The 27758-nt window shown below is 37.4% G+C and overlaps 1 protein-coding gene across 2 annotated transcripts; it reads right to left on the reverse strand.

Annotated features, from left to right (window-relative positions):
• Positions 1-249: 249 nt before the first annotated feature.
• Positions 250-27657, reverse strand: Sec62 (SEC62 preprotein translocation factor). 2 transcript variants are annotated; one of them, XM_029475199.2, is made up of 9 exons: positions 27342-27657; positions 20160-20268; positions 19166-19271; positions 10283-10487; positions 9768-9860; positions 7937-7997; positions 5968-6087; positions 1411-1859; positions 250-775 (listed from the first exon to the last, which is right to left on the reverse strand). In XM_029475199.2, exons 1-9 carry the CDS (start codon positions 27375-27377, stop codon positions 710-712), a joined length of 1245 nt encoding a protein of 414 aa, XP_029331059.1. In that variant the 5' UTR covers positions 27378-27657; the 3' UTR covers positions 250-709. The 2 variants fall into 2 exon arrangements, with proteins under 2 accessions (XP_029331059.1, XP_029331058.1); XM_029475198.2 differs by having other exon boundaries at positions 250-1859; positions 27342-27646.
• Positions 27658-27758: the final 101 nt, after the last annotated feature.

Below are 27758 nucleotides of genomic sequence, written 5' to 3' on the forward strand. Positions count from 1 at the left end.
CTCATAATTAAAGGTCATCTTTAGTCAAACACGAGAAACAGCCTAAAGGAGGATGAAGACCTATATATCCATCACCTACTAACTACAAAGCAAAACCACTGTGTGACTGAAGGAAGATCACTTACTGCCCACTATGGTGTAAAACGTGGCTCCAAGGACTGCTTGTGTATATGCAGAAAGAAGGTTTGTAGTAAAGGTGTGTAAAAAATAAATGGCCAAACTAGTTTGAAGCAATTAGAGTCCAATGGCTTGCTGTATTTTCTTTTATATCCTTTATTTTTAATTGGTATTTTAGAACAGCAAATTGTCTTTCACAGCAGTGCCTCCTCGTCTGATGACATAGCCCCCATTTCTAAATGTAAAGATTTAAAATAAATCAATGAACATTAAGGCGTACAAACAGCTACTACTTTAAGTCTGTTCTTACTTAATAAGGATAACTTTTACTCATATTAAAATACATGGAATGTTGGCACACAACTGAAGCTGCTGTAGAAAGATCAGATGTTCTGTGGGTTACTGAAATTCTCTAAAAACATACCTTACATGGTTTTTGTTTTACAAATTTCAGTGTTGAGAAATGTCTAAATAATAAGTAACAATTAAAATAAAATGTTTTATTTGTAAATTATGTACAGAATACATTTTATGTTATGACAAGGAGATGGGGAGGAAGGAAGAGCCTCGGCGTCCGTCCAGCCAGCGCTCCTCACTTCTGCTGGAGATGAGCGCCTCTCTCTGGATTGAACGTACAAGTCAGTTGGGATTTCCTAAGCTGGAAAAGGAGAATCTGTAGCTGAATTAAAAAGGGTTGCTGCACTGTTACTAGCTGGCTTGTTTCCACAAAATGCTCTTGATCCCTGCTAACTCAAAAACCTTAAAAAAGGAATTTTCTGGTATAAGTTTATGGAAAAAAAAAAAACCAAAACCAAAAAACCAAACAAACCTAAAACCCCAAAATGAGCATAACGAGCAAGAACATTGAGTTTAAGCATTTCATCCCAAAGAAACTGCGAAGTGGCTATATCCTTATGCATAATCTGAAATGCTGCAGTTTCTTTAGCAATTTCCATTAGTCTAACAGTAAAAAGCCATACATCTATCAAAAATGCCCTTAATCTAAGTGTCATTGTGGACAATGTACCTCTGATGACTATCAAAATGAGGCCTACTTACTGTAAAATTATCAGATGGATAAAACTTATTAATGGCTTTAGACTGTACCAATAACAGTACCAATGTTCTACAAAACAAAAGGCTGACTGTAACTGAATGTCAAATACATTTCAGAAAATGGATTTAAAGAATGCTACAAATGCCATCTGTACATCATGATGATCGGCCAACACAGGAAACCCAACCTGTTGTACTTTAGTCCCCAAACTAGTCAGATTATGATTTTTCATGTGCAGATTTAGGCATCTCTCCATCTTTGTCGTCATCTTCCTCATCACAATCCCCATCTGTCTGCTGTTCCAGTTCCTCTTTCGTGATCATTTCAAAATCATTCCCGTTCCCACTACTGTGTTGGGAGCGGTCGTCTTCCCGCCTGTCACTGTCTGTGTCTGAGTGCCGCTCTCCGCCCGAGCCTTCTGGTCCATGGTCTGCCGGAGCTCCTTTCCCTTCCTCATCCTCCTTTTTCTCACTGTCTGACTTTTCCTCACTGTCGGACTTCTGCTGCTTTTTGGTTTCAGATTTCTCATCCTTCTTTAAGTCTGCTTTTGGTCCTTTGTACTCATGTGTGTACAGGGGCCTGAAGGAGTCAATGAAGCCCACGTCAGCAGTCAGGTTTGGCAGGAACCAAAAGTGGTGCCTTCCTCCAGTTATCAGCCAGATGATGAGAAACAGGATGCAGCGAGCTGTGGGGAGCAAAGTTTCTCTTGAATAAATGAAATTAAGCCTTGAAGCAACTACAGGTAATATTTGTTTCTAAGAACCTAGACAATATTTAGCTTTATTTGCATATTTTATGCACCATAAAGACAAATACTTAAGATTAGATCAGCTTAGCACCTGACAATATTTTAGGAGCTGCTTGAAACTTAGAAACACAAATGTTATGATGCCATTCTCAAAAAAATTACTTTTTTAAAGTCATGGACGTACACTGAGGACTTGTGCATTTTGTGAAGTTGTGCTTCAGTAAGGACAGTAGTCAGGTGGAAGTGGAAGCATCCATGACATCACACCATAAGAAAATGTGAATAAGGACTATGAATGATACTGGAAGAAAGCAGCCGGCGGAAGAGCAGAATGCCATGCAGCCTTACTTCCCAGTCCTTATGTCTTGTCCTGATTTTAAAAACCACTACATTCAACACACAATATAGTATAATGCAATGTAATGCTGAACAAGTATATACTGAAACATATATTATTATTATTCCTGATTTTAAAATAAATACAAAAAGCTCAGTGGGCCCTTCATTGTATTCTGGATATGAAGCATGTGCTAACTTGTTTAAAAGATAGCTCAGCTGTGAATGAAGAATCCAGGCACTAAAAACCTCTATCATCACATTCTTGTCTTAATAATTAGGTAAACTATGCTTATTTAAGTAACAACTGCTCCAACGTTAAGAAAAATTTTATGTACCTTAAATATCAGCTACGTACAGTGGTAAATTACAATGGTGCTGCAATCCTGGCACCTGGGGGCAAGGTCTGAGCTACCTGCCAAGACTCTATCTCAAAACATTAAAAAAAAAAAAAAAACAAAGAAACCCCAAGAAACCACGTAATGCTAACACAGCCAAGACTGCTCAAACAGATGATTTATGAAGTAACTTGTGCTTTTGTTGGTGCTTGGGCTGGAATCTGGGGTGCCCTGTCAGCGAGGCAACATAAAACTAGATCCTCAACCTTTTAAACTTTGAGATAGGGTAAGCTGTCCAGAAAAGCCTGTGACTTGCTGTGTAGTTCAAGCTGGCCTTAAACTCTCCCTTCTCCTGTCTCAGTTTTCTAAATAGCTGGGATCATAAATGCTTGTAATCACGCTTGGCTGAGATTACTCTTACTACATTATTACAAACCTTAATATTTCAAATGGTTTTCCATGAATTTACCAATTAAGTACGTATTAGTGAGCCTGCCTGCCTTCCTTCCTTGCCTTCCCTTCCCTCCTTCCCTTGCTTTCCTTGCCTTGCCTTCCTTCCTTCCTGAGACAGGGTTTCTTTGTGTAGTCCTGGCTATCTTGTAACTTGCTCTGTAAACCAAAATGGCCTCAAACTCAGATCTGCCTGCCTCCCTCTCTTGAATGATGAGACTAAAGGCATGTGCCCTGACACCTGGATTTATTTATTTATTTAAAGGTCACAATGACTATACAAGTATTCTAGGGTAACTGGTTTTGTTTTGTTCTGTTTTCTTTAAAATTATATATTACTCTTTCAAAGAAAGCTTACAAAATAGCAGGTCCATGGATTTCTCATTATTGTGCTTTGGATAAATCAGAGGATACTAGCTTTGATTTATAAAGCAGTATTTTAAGTAACCTTACTTATAAAGTAGTATTTTCATTTTCATGAGAAATAAAAATATACCATACAACAGATAAGAATCATTTGTGCTACAAAAAAGATAAATATGTTTGAAGCAATAATTTACAAGTAAATTCCACTGATAAAGCATCAATTTTTTTCCTCCAAATACAATTATGATGTTATAGTTTATTCACAAAGTTGTAAGAGAGGTGAAATGTTTTATCAGATCCAAGAAAAAAAAAGCATTTTAGAAAGATGGTAAGTAAACTGAGTATCTTACCACATGTAAAGTGGGTCTAACAGGATTTGAACTTGCAACAGGTTTTCTCTACATGGCACTAGATAAAGGACGAACCTCAGAACCCACATGTACCATCCCTATCATCCTTAGAGTAAAAGCTCCACATTTCACAAAATGCCACATCTTAGTGGTGATAGGAACCATGCTTATTGAAAAACACTATAACGATTTTTGTACAATTCTATACCACAGGACGTGTAAGTGGGCTACAGACAGAAATTATCTGAAAGAAGAATTTGAAGGATAGAAGGCAGCTGCTCAGTTGGTGGAGGGTTTTGCTAGCGAGCAGGAGGCGGCCTGGGTCTCACTCCCACCACTACAGAGAACCAGGCACAGAGACGCATGCCTGTAATGCTAGCACTTGGGACACAGAAACAGGGGGTCATCAATTCAAGGTCATCCTTTGTTATATTGCAATACTGATTATAACTGAGTTACAGAGACCTTGTCTTAAAATATTGTGTGTGTGTGTAGTTACATGTTGTGTTTGTTTCTTTAATTTGCAACATTATCTAATCCATAATATTTATATGCATTGAAACCTGGAAAATTATTTTCAAAACTGGAGAAACAATATTTTAAAGGTCCAAACAATCGAACATAAATCATGGTGCTACTGGTTTAATTAAAGATATAGCAACTAGAATAATTCTGTTCAGTAGAGCTAATACTTTGCTGAAAAACTTTAAGGAACTTGTGTAACTTTCACTAGTTTGACAGCCAGGTGGCATCTACTGTAAGTTCAAAATTTATGGCTTCTCTCCTTGATGCAGGCATCACACCAGCACTAGTTACCTGTATAATAGGATTAGCTATTATTTCTCGGCCTACAATTGTGCTGTGCTGTCTGCAGAAGCAGCAAAACATTTTTTTCAAGGTGACTAAGCTACAGGAAGGAAAACAAATTCAAAGTTAGAAGGGGCTCATTTGAAATGGGAGGCCTGTTACCATGGTAGACTAAAAAACTGTGGATAAACTCTTGGATTCATGTGAGTGGTGGTACCAACTCAGGATACTTTGGTGATCAAGGGGAAGGTGAGAATAAAGAAACTGTTTAGGGCTATACAAATAAAATAAATATTACTTTGATACAACTAAAAATTAATTACCCATAAGAAAATAATATGAACCCAGTTTACTTAATGTTGGCCAAGTTCTATCTTTTTTTTTTTTTTTTTTTTTTTTGGTTTTTCGTTGACAGGGTTTCTCTGTATAGCCCTGGCTGTCCTGGAACTCACTCTGTAGACCAGGCTGGCCTCGAACTCAGAAATCCGCCTGCCTCTGCCTCCCAAGTGTTCTAACAACAGAACATAGATCAATACTGTGGGCGATTTAATGTTTTCTATAAAGCAGTACTGATCTTAGTTGGGAGCGATAGCACATGATTTTAATTATAACACTCGGAAAGGGAAAGGTAGGTGGATCTCTAAGTTTGAATACTAGGCCAGCTAGGGCCATGTGGTAAGACGACCCTGTCTTGAAGGAAGGTATGAAATGTCTCAGTACTTCTGAATGTTAAGAACATTCACTTTGTTTTCCTACTTGGTTTTTAGTTATTTAACTCCTTCATTCATCTAGAATTCATTTTGGTACCCAAAAGAATAGTTGTATTTGTCCCTAAAATGGTAAACAAATTGTTTAGAACCACTTAACTAACTACATGAATAGAACTTATATATTTAATACAAGTTACATTTATTTTATTTCAAATATCTAGTAATGATTCACTACTGCAAAAATAAATGGCCATTATAGCTAATTTTAAAACACATTTACATGAAGATTAAAATATAGTAGTTTATTATATATATCAAAATAACAGAGTAAATTTCAAAAGGTTCACTGTAAAAAAAAGATAGCTAAACAAGGCAATAAATATTTTAACTTGATTTAATCATTCTACAATACAAATATATATAATAAATCATACTTTATAATGTGCTGAATTATGTTTATTAATCAAATATAGTATTACTAAAACAAGAAAGTTTGAAAAGATAGAGCAAATTCCAGATCAGAGCCAATGTCATCATGTGTGAACTCTTGGGATTTGTCTGAGGAGGATGACACACTTCTTGACTTACATGTATTAATTCTGCTGTAGCTACACTGGGGCTCCAGGAAAAGTCTACATGCAAATGCCTACCTTATACCACGATCTATGGTATTACTACTAAGACTTACCAATAGCAAGGAGAAGAATGCTGGCTACAAAGCAGCCTGCGCCCACACTGAGGTAATAAACACCTACTCTCATTTCTGCTGGCCAGAGAGGGAAGAGGGTGGCTGCTATGACTGCAATCACTGGAGAAATGACAGAGTTACACAGTAACTTTTAGAATAAATTTTTTAATGGCTTCATTACAATCAACAGTGAACATATTCTTGAAAATGGAGACAAAAAAGTAACATCTGTATAAGAATAATGAATTATCAGCAATTTCATGTGATTTAACATAACATTTTATACTGTTCTTAAACTAGGTTAGCATTTTTTAAACCTAAATTACATTTAATTATAAAAAATACTATCTAGAAATTAAAACTATTCCTTAAATAACCAACTACTATCATTTTGAAGCTAATATTTTTTTTAATATTAGGAGTAGGGAAACCTAAATCAAAACCAAACCAAAGAACACCCCACCTCCCACTCTAGGAGAATCAGATTCACAAAGCTTTTTTTTAAAAAAAAAAGGTCAGAGTAGTTGGGGAAATTATATAAGCATCTCTGGGATTTTTGTTTGTTTTTTGCACTGATGGTAGGGCCTCTTGGAGAACTGTTAAATGAGAAGACTGGTTATTAAGTCTTTTAAGTCTTTATCATTAAGAACAGGACTCTTGCTCTACCATACGTAAGCTAAGAAACCCTTCCAAAGTTAATTTACCTTATATTGATAAATGCCTGTTCTTGCTGCAATGAGACATCAGAAGGATTTTATGACAAAGTGACTGCCACACTGGAAGCAATCCACAGCATGAGCCTTTTGAGTTTAACTAAGTTTTAACTCTAACTATAAGTTTCTCTAAATGGGATCCTAAAATATCTTATTAACCAATCATATTTTAGATAGTATGTTTTTGCTATTTGTTCAATTATTCTTTCCCACTCATTTTTGTCCCCCAGATTAAAAATATATATATACACAAGTTTGATCACAATATAAACAACGAGTCAAAGGCTAAGGTGAAGATGGAATCATCAAGTTTTTGTCCCACTGTTCAGCGGTAAGCACTATAAAGCTTATCCTATTCCCAGAGACTGCTCACTTACAATACAGATTAGTGACAAATACCCTTTTCTAACTAAAGGAAAGTATGCAAGTCCCGCTCTGGCAGCTTTCTTTTCCTATCTTAAAAGTGCATGCTGTTCTCTTACACTGCCATTGTTTCCTCTCCTCCTGAGGAGTGGGGACAACTTTCAGTTTTACATGATAAGAGACAATCCTCCTGCAAGTCTTCTTGCACACGGACATCATATGACTGGGATTATGTAACAGACTGACTTCTAGGCTGGGGATGGAGCTCAGTGGTGAAGGGCTTGCCTAGCACGTGTAAGACCCTGGGTTTGATCCCAGACACTAACAATAAACAAAAACTAATGACACTCAAAAAGCCATAACAATGAATTCCTTTCAATGGAATTGGTAGGCCAAAAGATACAAGCATTTAAATTTTGAATATTACTTTGCTTAACTGTGTACATGAAAAGGAACATAAGGTAAATCCTACAAGCTTTACAGGAACGATGTACTAGCACCTACAATGTGAAAGGTATTGCCAAACTACCTGCTATGAAAGAAAGAAAAAGGAAGGCACCATCATCGATTGTTGGAGTGTTCCCTCCACCCCAGGATTTCACTGTCAATTTCTGAAATCTTAATCTTTGTTACTTCACTCTGTATCTGATTCAGCCTTAACCAGAATGAATGGTCAGTGTGTTTTTCCTGTGAGCTACATTTATCTTCTACCATGTTAATACCTTAAAAATGATTTAGCTGTTGCAAATAATTTATTACTTATTTTCTAACTTTATTTAAAACATTCGCTTAAAGAGTTCTTTGTTTTAAATTTAAAAGTATATTTTGAGGCCCTGCATTTGTCCTCTGAAGTTTAGAGTATACTAAAAAGCTACTTATATTCTCCTACTTACCAAGAATTAATCCCATGACAAATGTTTTAATGTGAACTGGGTCATAGATCCACACAAAAACCTAGAAGAATCAAGAAACCTCAATGCTTAAAGGTTCTAAGGTCACATTAGTAATAAGTTTACTTCTCTCCTGCAGTTCCTCAGTCTCCATCTCTGAACACACTAAACTCTCCCTTTCCAATCAAGACTACACTCAATCATTAAAGGACTGGTATTTCTAGCTCTAGCTTCTCTAAATTACAGTATTTACCCATTTCTGAGTATATTTTGAACAAGTTCCTTTAATTTTTTTCTGATTAATTTGTATTTTTCTAACACTTGGGTTCTGAATGAACCTGTTTTACTGTTTATATTTTTCTTGGGAATCAGATTTTCAAACATTAGTTTTGCTAGTAACCACTTTAAAAACAACAACAACAAAAGCAAAACAAAAAACCCAACCCTCTAACACCCCCCCCCCCCCTTTTAGATGGAGTTTCTTTGTATAACAGCCCTGGCTAGCCTTGAACTGACTGACTATACAGACCAGGGGCTGGCCTCAAACTCACAGAGATCTCTCTCTCAAGTGCTAGGATTAAAGGTGTACACCACCATATTCAGCTTAAAAAACCTATGTTTAATAAAAGGGAAAATTTCCAATTTTAAGTCTGGAGATACGGTGTTTCTTGTGTGTGTGTGTGTGTGTGTGTGTTTGTGTGCACGTGCACATGCACAGCCTGGCCTTTTCAAGATGGCAAGCTTGTTCAGCTTGCTTTCTTCCCTAATAGATCTATCTCTCTTTCCTGGTACAATGGGCAATCTGCCAGTCAGTTCTGAAGGCTCAAGTCAAATGCCCATGGTCTCCAGACTATAGGGTACTTACATATAATAAATCTTTTTTATAAAAAGCTTCCTTGCAGAGAATTGCACTGTATTTTCCTATAGCACCTGTGAAGTTTCTAGTACTCAGTGATATACTTAATTAACACTTACAATATCTGAGTGCTTCCTATTGCAGAATCTCAAACACCCAGCCCTAGGAGACACTGCTTCTTATAGATACCACAGTTGGTATAAGCGTGTCTTGGAATTCCAACAGTTTAGCAGCAAGGACTACTATTTTTGTAGTAAAGTGACTATTTTAACAGTCTTCATGCAAAGCCATTACCACATAAATCTCATTAGAAAAGATAGAATAAAGCTATCTCCTTGTGTAAAGCATTGAAATGTTGAAAATTTCAGGCCCCTCAAGAGATGTGTCTGGTAATACACTGTAGAAGTGCCAGAGATCAGTAGGTGAGCCCCATTCTGCTCTTTTTTCTCTTGATAATAGAAATTCTGTATTTTAAATGGGCAAATTAAATCTTGACTATAAAGACTGCATCTTCAAGATTATGAACATAATTAGTGAACCCAAGAGTCCTTAGCATGGTTTGCTAAGACAGAAGGCACTTGCCTCTTATCTCTTGTGGATATAGTTAAGGTCATCATGGACCACGAGGCACCTTGGCAAGAAGACACTAACACAGAAAAAAAGGAAGGAGGAGCATGGGCCTGCCATGACAATTCATGCCTGTGCTGTTCATTCCTAGAGCACACTACTGAGAAAGAAAAAGGAAACCTGTGTTGTACTAAGCTACTATAATTTCATGGTTTTTAATAATTCAAATGAAGTCAAATCTGATTCTAACTAGATTAGAAACTTTTTTTGAAAGTTATTTTTATATGCTTAAATGTATGATTAGATTTTTCTAAATTATTTTTTGTAGTGATGCATCAAATATATTTCTAAGATTTTTCTATGAAAAACTGGAGTTCAATTATATTCAAATTTATTATTCTCTAATCTCACCTCATTTCCATCCAGAAAAACTTGATCATCATGTGGCTCAAGTTTGAATTTTTTCTTAGTTTCCTTCTTTTTTGGAGTTCCTGGAGTTTCCTCCTGTAAACAGACAGGTGAAAAGAATCCAACACTCAAGACAGCAAAAGCTGCGATATTCACGAGAAGTCTCACCATTTCCAACACTAACAAAGCCCGTAAGATTGGTGTTTACAAATAATCATGACAGGTATCTCACATGGCTGTTAAACCTTATGATTACAGGACAATAAAGAGCACATGTACACAATGATTTTATTTTTTTCATTTATGTGTATGGATGTTTTGCCTGCATTTACATCTGCATCATGTATATGCAGTGTTTTAAGAAGGCTGGAAGACATCCTGGGAGCTAGAGTTAACAGGTTATGAGTTTCCACATGGGTGAAGAAACTGAATGTGGGTCTCTGGTACAACAGCCTCTGTGCCATCTCTCCAGTGCCTATAATGGCTTTCAATTTTAATTTAACTTTAGGAAAACTTACCTTTTTGGAATCTTCCTTTTCACCATCTTTCTTTTTTTCTTTTTCCTTTTTTGTTTTTTCTTCTTTAACACTTTCTTTCTTGCTCTTTTTATCATCTTCTTTCCCACTTTCAGATTTCCCTTTATCTTTTTCTTTTTTTATGTCTTTATCATATTTCATTTTCATTACTTTTAGGGCCCGATGAAAAAACTGTTTCTTTAAAAGCCTTGGAGAAAAGTGACAGTTCTCAATTACAAAGACACAGACTTCTTTAAAAAGCAAAAATATCAAAACCCGAATAAAGTGAGCAAAGGAAGACGTGAACTGTCAACTTATAGAAGAAATTATAATCTGTAAGTCTATGAAAAAACACACTGAAGTATAATAAACATACCAAACAAGGAATTTCACAAAGAAAAGGTCAATAGCTAGATTATAAAAAAGTTGCCAAAACTTGTTTTAACTTTTAACTAAAAGACATTACTGGTTTGAGACTTATTCACATAATTCCTCTCTAGATACACTGGTCATAATTAATACTCATCTTCATTTAATGTTAGGCCTCTATTTCAAGAGTAAAAATAATAAAGAGGAAAATAGTTTATCTACGGAATGTCAACAGAGAAAACTGTGTTTGCGCCTGTTTGTCCTACTCATGTCCCCTCAGCTGTGTTGTGAAGGTTATCCCTCTACATTCAATCTACTACTGTGACTGCTGAGTATCAAGTGAGTGACGAATAATTACATATACTAACATGACATTTCTGTACATTAGTACGGATTCCAACAAGAAAAATTAAAAAAAAAAAGTGCACTAGAGCAGGCATGATGCAGTACTCACTCCCATGTCAGCAGTTTCTCCCTAACTAGAGTAAAGGCTATCACCATCACGTGGAAGTCTTTCTACAAAGACATGAGTTTTCATTTCACTCTGCCTTCCCTCAAGTTTACTCTGAATTACAACCTAACCTGCTTAAAATACACACACCCATGTCATCCCCTTTCACTTTCTGCTATCTTGTCAAGAGCACTACCTATGCACTTACGACATTATGTATTGTATGTTTGATCCTACCTATGTACTTACGACATTATGTATTATATGTTTGATCCTTTCCTAGGCTTAGACCACTAACAGATAGATCCCATTCAATCATCTAATGAGCTCAGAAGCTTAGCTGATCCCTTATTAAGCCAATCTCCTGGGTTGTTTGTTTGTTGTTTAACCTTATAATCCTATCCAAGAGACTATTTGGTTCTTACCATTGTTATTTATAAGCTATATTTTCAAATCTCATGATCTAGTTTCAGAATTCCTGATATTATTCTTTCTTACCTTGGTGATGTATTACACATCTGCTATGGCACAATCTAGAACATATATGTCACTAACATTTCTGTCCCTAATGGCGACTAGTCATCCTTCTTCTTATATCTTCCTGGTGCCCAACCAGCATGCTCACCATCATTTGCTTACTAGGCTTTTCCTTTTCTGTACAGATGACTAGTTCATTCTGGTCATTAAGTCGTGACTTCTGGGACACCTATATTGTTTCTTGCTTGACTGTGCTTCTCTGTGATGCTAATTAAACCCAGCTAATGGGCATCCCATACAAGTAATGTCAACATGTCCTGGTTTGACCTATTATTTTTCTTTTCTCTCTTCTCTCTCTCTTTTTCTTCTTTTTGTTTTTTTGTTTTTGTTTGTTTGTTTGTTTGTTCGAGACAGGATTTCTCTGTATAGCCCTAGCTGTCCTGGAACTCACTCTGTAGACCAGGCTGGCCTCAAACTCAGAAATCCACCTGCCTCTGCCTCCCAAGTGCTGGGATTAAAGACGTGCACCACCACTGCCCGGCTCTCAATAATTTAAGAAATAAATATTTAAGACAAAATATTTCCTCAATAAGAAGCAACAGAGTGGCACAGACCTAGGAGGACTGCTGCTTCTGCTGTTCCTCCTGCATGGCTGCCCAGTCAACAAAGCAAATCTGTAAGTGCAACATAATGAAGGCCCTTTGCAGCAAGCCCAAGGCCAACAGCAACGTAACGGAAAAGAAGGAAGGAAAAGCAGTCCCACTACAACGAAGAAGAGACAAGGCTGTCCATCCTCTTCACACCAATTCAATACAGTACTTGAAGTCCTAGCTAGAGCAGTAAGACAACTGAAGGAGATCAAGGGATAAAGTCAAAGTATCCTTATTTGCAGAGGATATAACAGTAATATGTAAGTGACCCTAAAAATTCCACCAGGCAACTCCTTTAGCTGATAAACAAAGTATATGGATACAAAATTAACTCACAAAATTAGTAGCCTTCCTATATACAAACAGATTGAGAAAGAAATCAGAGTAACACCTTTTACAATAGCCTCAAATAATATAAAATATGTTGGGGGTAACTCTAAACAAGCAAATGAAAGATTTGCATGATAAAAACTTTAAGACATTGATGAAATTGAGACAATATCAGAAGATGGAAAGATCTCCTGTGCTCATGGATCACAATAAAGAATTAATATAATAAAGGTGGCCATTCTACCAAAAGCAATCTACAAATTCAATTTAATTCCTATAAAAGTTCCAACACAATTCTTCAGATATCTTGAAAAGTCAATTTTCAGCTTCATGTGGAAAAACACAAATGAAGATACACACACACACACACACACACACACACACACATTCTCACACCATACACACACCACACACCATACTACCACACGCATACACATATCACACACACACACACTCCACACACACACACCCACACCCAGGTAAAAACAATACTGAATAATAAAAGAATTATTACTGGTAGTATCACCATCGCCAACCTCAAATTGTACTACTGAACTATAATAATGAAAACAGTATGATACTGGCATAAAAATAGACACATAAATCAACTGAACCAAACAGAAGACCCAGACAAATCCACATACCTATGGACAACTGATTTTTGATAAAGACCCAGAAATGTAACCCCCCCACACCCCAAAGATAGCATCTTCAACAAATGGTTCTGGTCAAATTGGATGACTGAAAGTACACAAACTCAAATCAATCCATACTTATCACCCTGCATAAAACTCAACTCCAAATGGATCACAGACTTCAACATAAGGCCATATACACTAAATCTGATAGAAGAGCAAGTGACGAATAGCCTTCAACTCACTGGCAAGAAGATTTTCTGAACAGAAGACCATTAGCACAGGCACCAAAAACAATTCATAAATGAGACCTCAGGGCTAAAGAGATGACTCAGTGGTTGACAGCAGATTGGTTTTCTTGAGGACCTGGGTTCAATTCCCAGCACCCACACAGTATCAGCTCACAACTGTCTGTAACTCTAATATCTGACACCCTCACACAGACAAACAAGAAGAAAAAGAAAACACTAATGGATATAAAATTATAATAATAATAAAAAAAGGAACTCATCAAACTGAAAAGTTTTTCAGTTCATAAGGCAAAAAAAAAAAAACCATCAACTGGACTACGTGGCAGTCTACAGAATGGGAAAACATTTTTATTAACTCTACATCTAATATATAAAGAACCTAAAAAACTAGACATCAAGAAAACAACAAAATTTAAAAGGGGGTACAGATCTAAACAGAATTCTCAAAACAAGAAACCCAAATGGCTGAGAAACAAAGCATTTGGTTCAACATCCTTAGTCATCAGGGAAATGCAAATCAAAACTACTTTGAGATTTCATCTCACACTAAACATAATGGCCAACATCAATAAAACAAAAAAATGACTCATGCTGGTAAGGATGTGAGATAAGGGGAGCACTCCTCCATTACTGGTGGGAGTGCAAACTTGTTCAGCCACTATGGAAATCAGTGTGGCAGTCCTTCAAGAAGATGGCAATTGAGCTACCTCAAGATCCAGCTATACTAGTCTTAGGCATATACCTAAAGGATGCTTCATCCTACCACAGAGACATTTGCTCAACCATGTGCACTGCTGCTCCACTTATAACAGCCAGAAAATTTAAACAACCTAGATATCTACTAACAAATGAATGGGTAAAAAATGAACAATGTTTACACAATGGAATATTACTCAGCTGTTGAAAGAATGAAATCATGAAAATCACAAGAAAATGGAAAGAACAAGAAAAAAAAAATCATCCTGAGTGAGGTATCAGATCCAGAAAGACAAATATGCTATGTGAGTGGATATTAGCCATGAAGTCAATGATGACCAAACTACAGTCTGAGAACCGCAGAGGTTTGAAGAGGAGTACAGGGCTTGTGGGAACAGATAAATCTTGTCAGGAAAGGGAAACAGACAGTTAGGAAATGATGGGGTGGCAGCTGGGAGTGTGCTTCTCGTGCTTTCTCTCCGGCTTGCTCATGTTCGTTTGTTTTCTCCTACTCCAATTTGTTTCTTTTTTATTCATTTCATTTTATTATTACTCCTTAAATGCCTGTTTTCTAGTAAGGGACAGAAGGGGGTGGATCTGGATGAGAGGGAAAGTAGGGAAGAACTGGAAGGAGTAGGAGAGGAAAAACTGTAATCAGAATATATGAGAAAAAAGTATGTAGTTAATGTCCAATCAAATTAATGTTTTAAACAACTTAACTTTAGGTAAGCACTCAAATATTGCTTTTGCCACTTATCTAGGTAGGTGATATTGGGGTAAGTTGATTATTTTTTATCTCTAAATGAAGCGCCTATCATATACAATTTTTAGAATTAATGAGAAGCATATAAATTGTTAGTGCTTGACATACACATATTCAGTGTTAGCTATTTTTGCTATAACAAGATCTTCAATTTAAATAGTTCTGTGTTCATAAATCGTTACATCATTCTATCTTATAGTAACAGGATCACTGACTTGGTGAGAATTTATATAATGTCTACAGTTAATTCTATGTCTACCAAAGTGATGTTGATTTACTACTGGCTTTGAATATGTGGTATGGGATAAACCACTTAAGTACATTGTAACACTTCGCATAATGTTTGTACTTTTTAAAACTTGTCATTGCTCGAGTAAATATTAAGTCTGAAAAAAAATAAGACACCAAAAGGAATTCACAAATAAGTTTTAAAACTTTTAAAAAACTAATCAGCATGATCAAGCTCCCATTACAGTACTAGACCTCATAATAACATGGGTTAGTTACTATGATTTGGTCAGTCAGATTCTCATCAGCGTATATATTTCTCATCTGTTAAAAAATCACAGGTAGTAATATTAGTTAGAGAAACCCTTCAGTAAACCTTCCTTTAAAGAGGAAATGTTTTAATCAAATTTTGAAACATAAATATTGACTACCCAAAAAGCAAGAGAAAAAAGGTCATATATTTCTAGGAAGAAGCATAGAACATACTAAAATATGGCCATATTAGTAGTTCTGTGAACATGCTAGCATGCTATGTACTTAGTGGTTTATCTCATACCACATATTTAACAGATGAGAATTCGTACTCTGAAACAGTGACCAAGTCATAGTAACCAATGTTATTATGACATCTAGCATTGTATTAAAAAGTTTTAAAAATTATTTGTGTATTCCTTTTGGTGTCTTTTTTTTTCAGATTTAGTATTTACTGAATGTCAGACATGTTTGGAACATTCACAAATGTAGCAACGACAAGTTTTAAAAAGTATAAATATCATGCTAAGTGTTACAAAGTTATGATAAAGTATAAATATTTGGAGCTGGAGAGTCTGGTTTGGTGGTTAAGAACACTGACTGCTCTTCCAAAGGTCCTGAGTTCAATTCCCAGCAACCACATGGTGGCTCACAACCATCTGTAATGGGATCCAGTGCCATCTTCTGGTGTACCTAAGACAGTGACAGTGTATTTACATACATAAAATAAATAATTTTTTTTTCTTTTTGGTTTTTCAAGACAGGGTTTCTCTGTGTAGCCCTGGCTGTCCTGGAACTTACTTTGTAAATCAGGCTGGCCTGGAAATCAGAAATCTGGCTGCCTCTGCTTCCCAAGTGCTGGGATTAAAGGCGTATGCCACCACAACCGGCAATAATTTTTTTTTTTTTAAGTATAAATAGTCCTATTGTGGCCATCATTGGGAAGAGGCCCCTTGGTCTTGCAAACTTTATATGCTTCAGTACAGGGGAACTTCAGGGTCAAGAAGTGGGAATGGGTGGGTAGGGAGTGGGGGGGGGGGTATAGGGGACTTTTGGGATAGCATTTGCAATGTAAAATAAGAAAATACCTAATTAAAAAAACAAAAACAAACAAACAAACAGTCCTATTGCTTTCTGATTAAGCTTGCAAGTGACTGTAAGAACTAGTAAATATGCAAGAATTCTTAAATAGTCAAAACTAGCTGGAGTAGACAATACTAACTGCAGATGCAAAGGCTAATGTGGGGTAGGAAAGGAGAATCAGAAAGTGGAGTTACACACACAGAAAGACCAATTAGAGAAGGAATGTGGCTAGTAAATGGAAGTGAAGAGAGTATTACCTGATTAGAGTGTGACTTGGTGATACAAGGTCTCACAGAAACTAGGTTAAAGACTTCTGTATGAAATGGGCCTTACAAAGTATAGACTAACAAATACGCCTGAGGGCCTGGAGAGATGATGACAGCAGCTAAGAGTATCTGCTACTCTTGTAGAAGATTAGAGTTTGATTCTCAGCACCCACAAAGTGGCTTACAACTATCTGTAATCTGTATATCTAGTTCCTGGAGTATCTGATAACCTCTAGCCTACATTGCGACTGGGCACACACGGTCCATAAACATACACAGGCAATCACGCAAATACATAAAAATAACTAAATCTTAAAAAAATACATCTAAATTACTAGCACACATTTTTTGCTTTGGCCATTTCCCCTCAGGCTCTACCATGTCCACTTAGCTGCTTTAGAAAATGGAACTTGTCAAAGTCTTATTGTGGATTTCTTTTTTTTTTTAAAGATTTATTTATTTATTATATGTAAGTACACTGTAGCTGTCTTCAGACACTCCAGAAGAGGGCGCCAGATCTCGTTACGGATGGTTGTGAGCCACCATGTGGTTGCTGGGATTTGAACTCTGGACCTTCGGAAGAGCAGTCGGGTGCTCTTACCCACTGAGCCATCTCACCAGCCCTTATTGTGGATTTCTCTACGGTTGAGCAGGAAGCCATGAGAACTGGTCACAAAGAGGATTTTATGGCTACATCAGAAGTGGCTAATTACCATCTTAGGTCTAGTCCTTTATTTTAATGCAGAAAGAACATAAACGACTTGAGTAGGAAGAACTTAAAATTCAAAGTGAGTTTGTGTCTAAGACATCCTCTAAGCTCCACGTCTTTATTTTCTTTTTAAGATTTATTTATGTGTATGATGAGTGAGGCATGTAAATGCATTGTGTGGGTGCATCTGGTGTCCTCGGAGGTCAGAAAAAGGCACCGAATCCTCTGGAATTGGGGTAACGGGTTATAATTTGTCAGGAGGCTGCTGGGAAACAAACTGGGTTCTTACGAAAGAGCAGCTTAGGGAAGCCCTTAGGGAAGCCATCACTTTAGCCTCAGTATCTTTAAAAACTTTTCATATAATAAGGTATTAAGGCTCCTAAAAGACCACACTATGTGAACTGATACTGGTTGCTCTTCTGAAAAATTTAGGCTCAGAGAGTAAATACCCCTAACAGTAATATTGGCAGGCGATACGGATTAACTTTTGCTCCAATAAATGCATCACTAATTTGCTGGAGTAGACAATTTGGTGCAGGGGTAGAGAGTATGGAAGAGACTGTTACATTTAGAGCTTTAGCCCTTGGACTAAAGGTTGCTGTATGACCTTGGACAAGGTTTTAAATTTTACCGTGTCCCAGTTCCTGCATCTGTAGTATCCCTCTACTTTTTATAGCATACATGTATCTTGAAGCAGAGAGGGAAGTTTACATTTTAAAATTCTCATCAGACAAATTACTGTCCAAGACAGTAAATAGAACCTGTATCATTGTTGGTTCAGCCCCACTCCCAAAATATAACTTGTTTCTGAAGTGTTTATTAGTCATCGCTAGTCACTCAGCAACCAAGACTTCTAAGTATTCGATAATTCTTAACTTTAAAAACAGATTTTAAAGAGGGTTCTCAGATGAATAATGCTTGTTTTCTTTCTTCAAGACAGTATCTCAAACAGTCCAGGTTGGCCTCCTACTCACTTGTAGCAAGAATACACTTGAATTCTTGATCTTCCTGCCTCCATCTTTCCAATGGGGTATTATAAACATGTGCCACTAAACCTGGTAGATGGCAGATACTTAAGGTGCTATTAAGCAGAGTTATCATTAAATTCTGTATGTGTGTCCCAAACAAACATCTACTTTAAAGTCTTAACTACTCGCATTTTAAATTTCAGTACCACCAAAGCAAAATCTAGCTAATACAGATTAATAAGTATGCTCTTTATGTATTAAACAGAAAGAGGACAGTAATTTGGTTTGGTTTTTTTAGGTATAAATTGATGACCAAAAGTTTCTTTACAAAGAAGAAGTACCTAAAGCTCTAAATGTAACAGTCTCTTCCATACTCCCTACCCCTGCACCAAATGAAAAACCTGTATGTTACCAAAGTGCATGTACTTTATCTTGAAATCTTTCAGACTACGAAGACAGTGTAGCTGTTTTGATTTTCAAAGGAATACCTTATTAGTAATCACTGAAAGCAGCAAGAAAGTTAGGCTTATAGCCAGGATAAAACCAAAGGATAATGAAGTTAATCGTCATCCTATAAAAGATCTGGAAAAAAACCCTGACCATTTCCTACACTCAATTTGTTCAATGTAGACATGTTTATCCTTTTTTAAATCTTGATTCTTCCATTCAGTAGCTCTGGCAAATTCACACAAGTAAAAGAACATAACTACAAAGTATACATACACAACTAAAAATATAGTAAGTTTAAGAAACGCTACCTGTTGCAGTAGTCGACCACAGACTCCCTGGTTGTAAATAAAGCTTCCTCTCCTTTCTTGGCCTTTGCCCACTTTGAATCCAAGAGGCACTCCACTGCTTTTGAAGCTATAGAAGAAATTTGTTATTTAAAATTTAGTATACATGAACTTATGTCTTATGAAATCATGCTATAAATGTCAACAGTCTGACAACAGAAAATAAAACAGAATATCAAGTCTAATGACTATGTGATTTATGTCAACTGTGAGTATACTGATAAGCATCTTCATAGCAAGTAAATAATATTATTCAAGCAAGATAAACATTTGTTAACCATCAATCACTGAATAATCAAACAAAAAATAACCCCAAACACTTCCTTCTTCCCTCAACGGTAATGAAAATTCTCGTGTTATTATAACCACGAAAGAATCACTCTGAACAACCTACTGCTATACTAGCAAAGAAATACATTAGATTTAGAGATTAGCATGTCTACTTTTCTTAAGTTTTAACGAATATCAAATTTACTAGTAACACAAAAAGAAATTTCTTCTACAGACAGAAATTCAAGTTTAATTGTTAAGACAAAAATACAACCACCATTTATAAGCTACTGGGCTACATTATAGATGATATCAGCTAATCATGAGGTTGAATAGATAATATATGAACAATGTTCCTAATTAGTTCCATGCAATCACACTATCTGAGCAAAAGGTAGTATTGTATAACAAACACTGAAAATAAGTCTTTTTTTTTAAATTTCCAACAAAACCAATTATAAAACACTTCACTGTTTGACTCTTCAATCATAAAAGGAAGAGTGGGGTAATCAACTGCCATGCGCTTGCATGTATGATTACTGATATTGTCTGTTCACAGCAGTAAAACCCTAACTAAGACAGACCCAGCTTCAGAATCACACATGCAAGCTCTTTATCACTGTATGTATCTAACTCTAGCTAACTCCATAGAATCTTTACAGTAATAAGACTACAGATGTAATCCTACCAATAAAATAGTCAACCCGATGACCCATCATATTGGTGGATTTTGTTGGACAGTTGAATCGAAGATATTTGGCTACAGCCTTCTCTTCTTTAGATGGTTCACCAACTTCCTGCAACATAGGAATATTAATTTAGTGTGGTTATATTACTAAAGAGTCATTTGCACATCTGTTCTATAAATCTTTTCAAGTGTTAGATAGGGCTTGCTTTCAGACCTTCCTGGGAGCAGATCTGATAATGGATACAAAAGACAAAACTGGACGGACACTCTTAGTACTGTCTTCTAAATAGAATCCAACAGGGCTCAAGGCCCCATGTCAGCCTCAGTGACAGAACATTAAGCTGCTTTTCCAGTGCTTGTATAGTTTCTCTTCAGTTTTGTATGGCATCCTTTACTACTCACAAAGCAATAATTTAAAAGATGTTGCCAACAATTACTGCCTAAATGTTAAAGTAAGTAGGTATCATAAATACAAGTTATAACTACAGTTCAACATGTGCCCTGATTCATGCATAACAGTTTGTAAAAAGTCTCAAATTAACCTACAGTAGCAGTCTCAAGGCAGTAAGCATAAGAACTGAGATGCTCAGGACCGGCACTAGGTCCCTTCTCTCTTCCCTGGGATCACACATGCTGTCTGGGCCTCTTCCCCAGGAGGACTGTGGCGAATATGGAAATGCACAAAGGGATATTCTTATTAATGCTAGTGCAGTAACAAAGAGCAGTTCTGGAAAAATTGCTCCATCGTTTTCTGTGACTTTCCCTCTATATCTGTCCCCAAATTTTTTTATGACAAATTCTGCTACCACAAGCTATAATTATTTGTGAAAATAAAAAGTTCAACCAATTCTCCTTTATAATAACAACAACATATTCTAAATATTTTTTCCTCATTCAATGCACCTGCTGTCAACTTTCAAGTTTATCCTGGTAACTTGTTACCAGGATGAACTTAATTTGAAATTGAGGGAAGGAAGCCTCATTAATTAGAGGAGTCTCAGTAAATGTAAGTCATTTGTTCATTCAAACATATATTTCCTGAGTGTTTATCCTATAATCCTTGGATGCTGCAATATGTATTAGTAAGGCAAGATACCTCTACTTTGTTACATAAATGCTGAAAACACCAACTGTTATTTTTTTCCAAAAAGGAATAATACATAAAAATATTTTAGATATTTTAGAAGTACACAAAGTAGAAGCAAAATTATCAAGAATACAGAAAAAATGTTTTCCATAAACCTTGATTTTAAAAGCCAAGTTCTGAGTAAACCGAATGACCAGCATAAACAATGAAGCTGAGAATGAGGCTCAACTGTAACAGAGATCGCTATAATGTGCTAGGAAGTTAAATTATTAGAAAGAGAATAAAGAGTCCTTAAAGGCAAAGTGAGACACTTTAGCTTTATTCCACAAGAAGCAGAAAAATGACTACATTTTTAATAGAACAGAAATTAGGAAAGTAACAAAAATTTTTATAATTGTAGGCAAGACAAATAGGGAAAAACATGCAAAGCCAGATAGTTAGATTATTATAGATTACTGTGCTATGATATTGACCTAAGAGTAGAAAGGGGATATACGTGTTTGAAACATTTCAAACGTAGAGTACACAGGATTCATGGTAAAGAGTGAATGCAGTGAGTAGACACAAGATTCCAGATTCTGTGTTAGCCAATGAAAGGAAACACAAAGTTGGGTGGGTAGAGAGTTGGGGATGGATCCTGGAGGGCTTGAGGTGAGTATGTTCAAAATATTGTTTTAAAAAAGGATACTTTTCAGTAACATGAAGTGTATAAGGAAGCAATGGGGAAGGAATATAGAAAAGAATCATCATTTTAGGCATTTTATGTCAATACTTACACAATCCTTCAATTAAACAATTTATGGACCACAGATAAGTGTGCTGATTTCCTACATGCTGATCAAGATATAAATACTCAGAAAAGTTGATTATATAATAGTAAGTCAGACATCATTAAGTATCTGCAAAAATTTAAAAAGTTTCACTTTAATAAATTAGTCAACTTTCCCCCCAACTCTGTACTTTCCTTGTTAAAGACACTACTAAACTACAATGGACAGGAAGACTCAAAAATGATGTCTGAGTAATTTTTTCAAGTGGACATAGACTTCAGTTGTCTACTAGTAGTCTCCTTAGGTGAAAGAGACTGGCACTAGTTACTAGTCAGCTCTCAGTGAGAATGTCACACCGGGAGCATCTGCTGGTGCCTCAGTACCAGAGAGACTCCATGAGAGGGTCTGCATCAGCAGTGCAGAAGTTGGTTCCACAGGACATCCTCTGTGGCTGCTGCCTCCTGCAGCCTAAATGACATCAAAGAGTCTTACCTTGTTTACAACATAGACTACGGTATACTACCTCCCCTATTTGTTCCCTTTTACTGTGAACAGAATACTTTGCTAATTTCTGTGCTAGACTTCTAACAAGAAATGAAAGCCTTTTGAGGGTATTAATAAATGCTTATAAAACATACAAAAATGAGCTCATCAACTCAAATTAATTAATTTTTAACCACATGAACTCTCATAACTATCTTTGAATGAGGACACAAAGAACCAACTAGTTTGGGATAGATTGCCTTTTCTTTGCATCCAGATACTATCTACTGTTAATCACAACCAAAATTATTTGAGCAGGAAGTCTAGTAGAATATTGATAAAGACTTTAATATACTTTAGAGAATATCAAAACCCAAATACCAGAATGAAATAGAAGTTGCCATTTGTAGTCTACTTGAGAAAAAGAAAAAAAAAATCTAGAGCAAGTCATGGGCTTGCTTTATTCTGACAGACTTCCAAATAGAAACTAAGTAGAAATAGAGTTATTGATCTATAAATAGAAACTAAGTAGAAATAGAGTTATTGATCTATAAATAGAAACTAAGTAGAAATAGAGTTATTGATCTATAAATAGAAACTAAGTAGAAATAATTATTGATCTATAAATAGAAACTAAGTAGAAATAGTTATTGATCTATAAATAGAAACTAAGTAGAAATAGAGTTATTGATCTATAAATAGAAACTAAGTAGAAATAGTTATTGATCTATAAATAGAAACTAAGTAGAAATAGTTATTGATCTATAAATAGAAACTAAGTAGAAATAGAGTTATTGATCTATAAATAGAAACTAAGTAGAAATAGAGTTATTGATCTATAAATAGTGGAGCGAACAAAAGAAAACAGGTCTTAGCTTTTTGTACAAGTAAAAAAAATTGCATAACTGTTTATGGACATGTAACTGTAGGTTAATAGAAGATATTGTGAAAACTAGAGGGGACCTTAAATTATGTGCTTAAAGTCACTCTGTAAGCTACAATAGCAGTATCATTTCCAATTTGCTTCTATCACATTTCCTATGGCAACAGGTTTGTTTGCTATGTAACTGCAAAATTCTCTATTAAGCCTGGTATACTGGGGTGGGGTGGGAGGTAGTAAGATGAACTTTCAACTTAGAGGACTGGATTTCTGGGTTCTTTCTCTTTCCTTCAGAAGGTCCCGAGAAGTCAGACCTGCAGTCTGGTTGAACAGTCCCAAATATTTTTCTTCTCTTTCCTGAAATGAGGTATATTAGCTCATGACATGTCAGGATTTTACTTCCAGGGAGACAGATGGGTACAACAAAAATAACTGATGAAGGTTATACAAGTTCTAAGATACAGAAGTCATCTGAAGATTCCAAACTGAACTAGATTCTAAATTGAAGAGAACACTATATGGAATGATTCTTTGAGAAGGAGCAAGCCAAACTAGATCTTTTTAAATAAAATTTATATTCGGAATTTGGGGAGGTAGAGCAATAGCTCAGTGGTTAAGAATGCACTGCCCTTGGAGAGGACCTTAGTCTCTTCCCAGCAGCTACATTGGATAGCCCACCGATACCTGTAACTACCACTGCCAATTCCACAAGATCTGATGCCCTTTTCCTGTCCTCAGTGGACACCTGCACTAAGGTACACAGAGATACACAGAGATACACAGACATAACACAAAACTAAATAAATATATTATGTATATGTGTACACACACACGTGTATAAAATCTGGGATTAAAGTAATACAAAACTTTTTTTTTTTTTTTTTGTCGTCAATGGTTAGGTGGAAAGAGTATTCACTGGGAATCAGATGACTACTCTAAATCTAATTTTACTAATAGGCAATCCTATTTCAAGTCACATAACCTCAACAGACATCAGTTTGTCATTAAAATGAGGGTGAGATCAGTAATCTCCAAGCCCACCACACTGTGTGTGTGTGTGTAGGTGTTCGTGTAAAGGTCAGGACAATTCTAGGGGTCAGTTTTCTCTTGCCACCTTGTGGGATCAAACTCAAGCCATCAGGCAAGTGTCTCTGCCCCCTGATCCATTTCACTTCCTGAGCCAGAACTTACAACAGAGGATTCCAAATAAGTTCTATCAGATGTTTTTCAAAATTTAAACTCCATGGTATCAGAATTCTCAATCAATGCTTCTAGTGGCTTGTTAATCTACAAAGTCACCATATTTCCTATTCTTAAGATTTTTGAAAAAGGATTTCACGAGTTTCAGCCATAATCATTCTTGTTAGAGAATCTGTTATTAAAATTTTACAACACAATGTCAACGAAAATGTAAGCTCACTTCAAAGTTTCAGTGACCTGATCTGAGTCCAAGAAAGAAATGTGATAATGATCCCCTTGCTTCCAACTCTGTTAGGACACCAGATTCTAAAATTATTCTGTCCTGGAAAAATCAAATGAATTGGCTCCAAAACCAAAGCAGAACTCTCAACTTAATTGTCTGACTCAAACATACCCCCAGTCCCCACAAGTCACTGTAATCCAACCAAATCTGACTGTAAACAGAGCATCAAGTAACAGGACACTCACCAGATAGTCTTTGAATAGACTTTTTTTTTTAAAAACAAACTCTGAACTTTGTCATTACATTTGATCTTTTTATCTCAAGTGATGCCAATATCAGAGATTTTAATTCTCGACAGGAATATAAGAACTGAGGAATTCCCTATTGTTGTTGGAGGAAGCTGAAGAAATGTCTCAGTGGTTAAGAGTATGCCCTGCTTTCCCAGAAGACCTCAGTTTGGATGCTAGCACCCTGTAACTCCAGCTCCAGTAGAGCTGACATTTCATTCTGGCCTCAACTAACATCTGCACACATGTACACACCACATAACATAACCACACATGTACACAAAACCAAAACCAAACAAAAAACTTAAAAAATTTGTTGGTCTATATAAGGTACTCCTGTATGATCTTCCACAAAAATGCTATACTCCTATATAAACACATATTTAGATGGGGAAATTTTTTTAATTTCATAATACCAAGCTGACTTTTAATAACCAACATCTCAAATAGAGTAAATAGCTATACTTCATAGAACTTACACCCTAATGGTTAATTAACTGGATAGATGCTTGTCATTTGTAAGCTTATTAGGGAGTACTTAACAAAAACCAATATAACTAACCTAATTTCTTTATTCTGGTGAAGGAGGACGTTTTTAATAACTTTTAGTAAGTTATTAACTTAAACTTTTTATACCAACTCTACAACCCTAAAACCTTTTCTTTTTCAAAGGTAAATGATCCTTCTTACAAATGCAGAAGTTGAGAGAAACAAAACAAAACAAAACACCAACCAAGCAAAAAACCTTGCTACCTAACTGGTGGAGCTAGAGAACAAGCAGGCATAAGATAACTGACTTGTAGCTATGGTACTAAAGAGCACCATGAAGCATCTTGACCTGCTTTTCTGTCTACCATACACTCATAACTGAAATATGAGCAGCGATCTAAAAAGCACATTACATTACCTTTATGACAATATTGAAAAGCAGATAAAACTGTAAAATGTGTAGTAAAGAGCAAAAAAGTACAAATTTGTCCTGCCAAGGGTAAACATAAGAACAGGAAGCACAAATTTAACAACTTCAATACAAATTCTAATAAAGTAAGTATCCATATTAAGCCATAATACTAAATTTCAAAAGCCTGGGAATAGCATAATTTGAAATTTCTATTGTCTTGACACTCTGGTTTAAAAAACCTATATGAACTTGGAATCTGTCTCTAGTTCCCTTCTGTAACCTGTTCAAAATTATCTTGTCACGCCTGCCAACTTCCACACTCACTGAACACTGGTATCTTTCCCACAGTATTTAAAACTGTTTTCAACTGTAACTTACATAGTTCAAAAGACCTGTAGGCCAATAAGTTGATAAGCCTTTTAAAAAATGGATATAAAAGGAAAACAGAAAAAGACATCCTACTTGGGGAACAGAAAAACAAGAATGAGTGTAACAACTTGTGACTAACATATTAACAACTTACTAGATAGAGGCCATCAACTTAGGCCTTTGGTTTCTGGGTGAGCTCTTGAGGCGCTCACATCCATGTTTAAGATGCATCGAACAAAGGACACCCAACTGGGCGAAAACTGCGGGGAAGAGATGCTCAGGTGACATTCATAAGGGATGAGGGAGGCACAGTATGTAGGGCGTGAGGCTGACAAGCTGGCATGTGGAAGGTTTCTGGGTGCCACCAGCCCATTGCAGCACTGACCGGGCAGGGTTTGTTTACATCGTGTCGCCTGGAAGAAAGCCGGCAAGGTTCAAGCCCGGCTATTCGGTTAAAAGAGCCCTTGGGAGGGGAATGGAAGGCACACGCCGCTTAACATCTGGAAGGAGCCCTGGGGCCGGGCGGCCCGGGGCCAACTTACCGACCGACCGTCTGCAAGCACAAAGAACCGGCGGCGGTGCCGCAGGTCAGCCCTCCTTCCACCCCAGCTACCGTGGCCTTAATATCGGGACGCCAGGGAGACACGGAGGAGGGAGGGAGGCCGGCCGGCCGGCCGGCGCCTGGCGTCCGCGCTCCGGAGGCGGCCGGCTCCCCGCGCAGGCCGGGGCCCTCCGCCGCAGGAACGCGGGGCCGGCCGCGGGATTCGAGCGCCGCGCCTCCCCTCCCTCCTTCCTTCCCCGGCCGCACCACAGAGCCCTCGGCCGAGCGGCCGCTAACACCGTCCCGCCTCGAGACCGTCACGGCGCCGCGACCCCGCGGAGACGGCCTCCGGGCGCCCGGCCGCTCGGGACGTCTCCCCCTGTCCCTCCTCGTCCCAGCGCGCCCGAGCCCGCCCCCGGTCCCACGGCCCCGCCGAGCTACCTGGATCCGCTTCTTGTGTCGCCTGCGTTCCGCCATGTTGGCCGCTCCGCCCGGTTCCTTCTGACGTGGAGCGAGTCGGGGAGGGGGGCTGCTGAGATCTCGCGAGAGCGCGGCGGCTCGCGGCCCGTTATGTAACCCGCCGCGGGCTCTGGGCTGGGGGCGGCCTCCGTGGTCTTCCCGCCGTTCGTGCGGTGGCGGACGACGGAGGCTGCTTCTGCTTCTGGTCCCGGAGGCCGGCGCCAAGTGAGTCAGAGCGCTGGAGGCTGGGAAGTCGCGTCGCCTCTCAGCCCTGACTGAACGCCCGAGTCACCTGGCTGGCGTGTAAACACAGATCCCCGGGCCCCGCCCCTCAGAGTCGCCGTCGCCGCCGGGACCACCGGGGCCCACAGCGTCACCTGTGGCGCTTCCGGCCCCAGC

The sequence above is a fragment of the Mus caroli genome, unplaced genomic scaffold (genome assembly GCF_978045245.1).
Source record: "Mus caroli unplaced genomic scaffold, Mus_caroli_1 scaffold_3, whole genome shotgun sequence".
In the NCBI taxonomy this organism is placed as follows: Eukaryota; Metazoa; Chordata; class Mammalia; order Rodentia; family Muridae; genus Mus; species Mus caroli.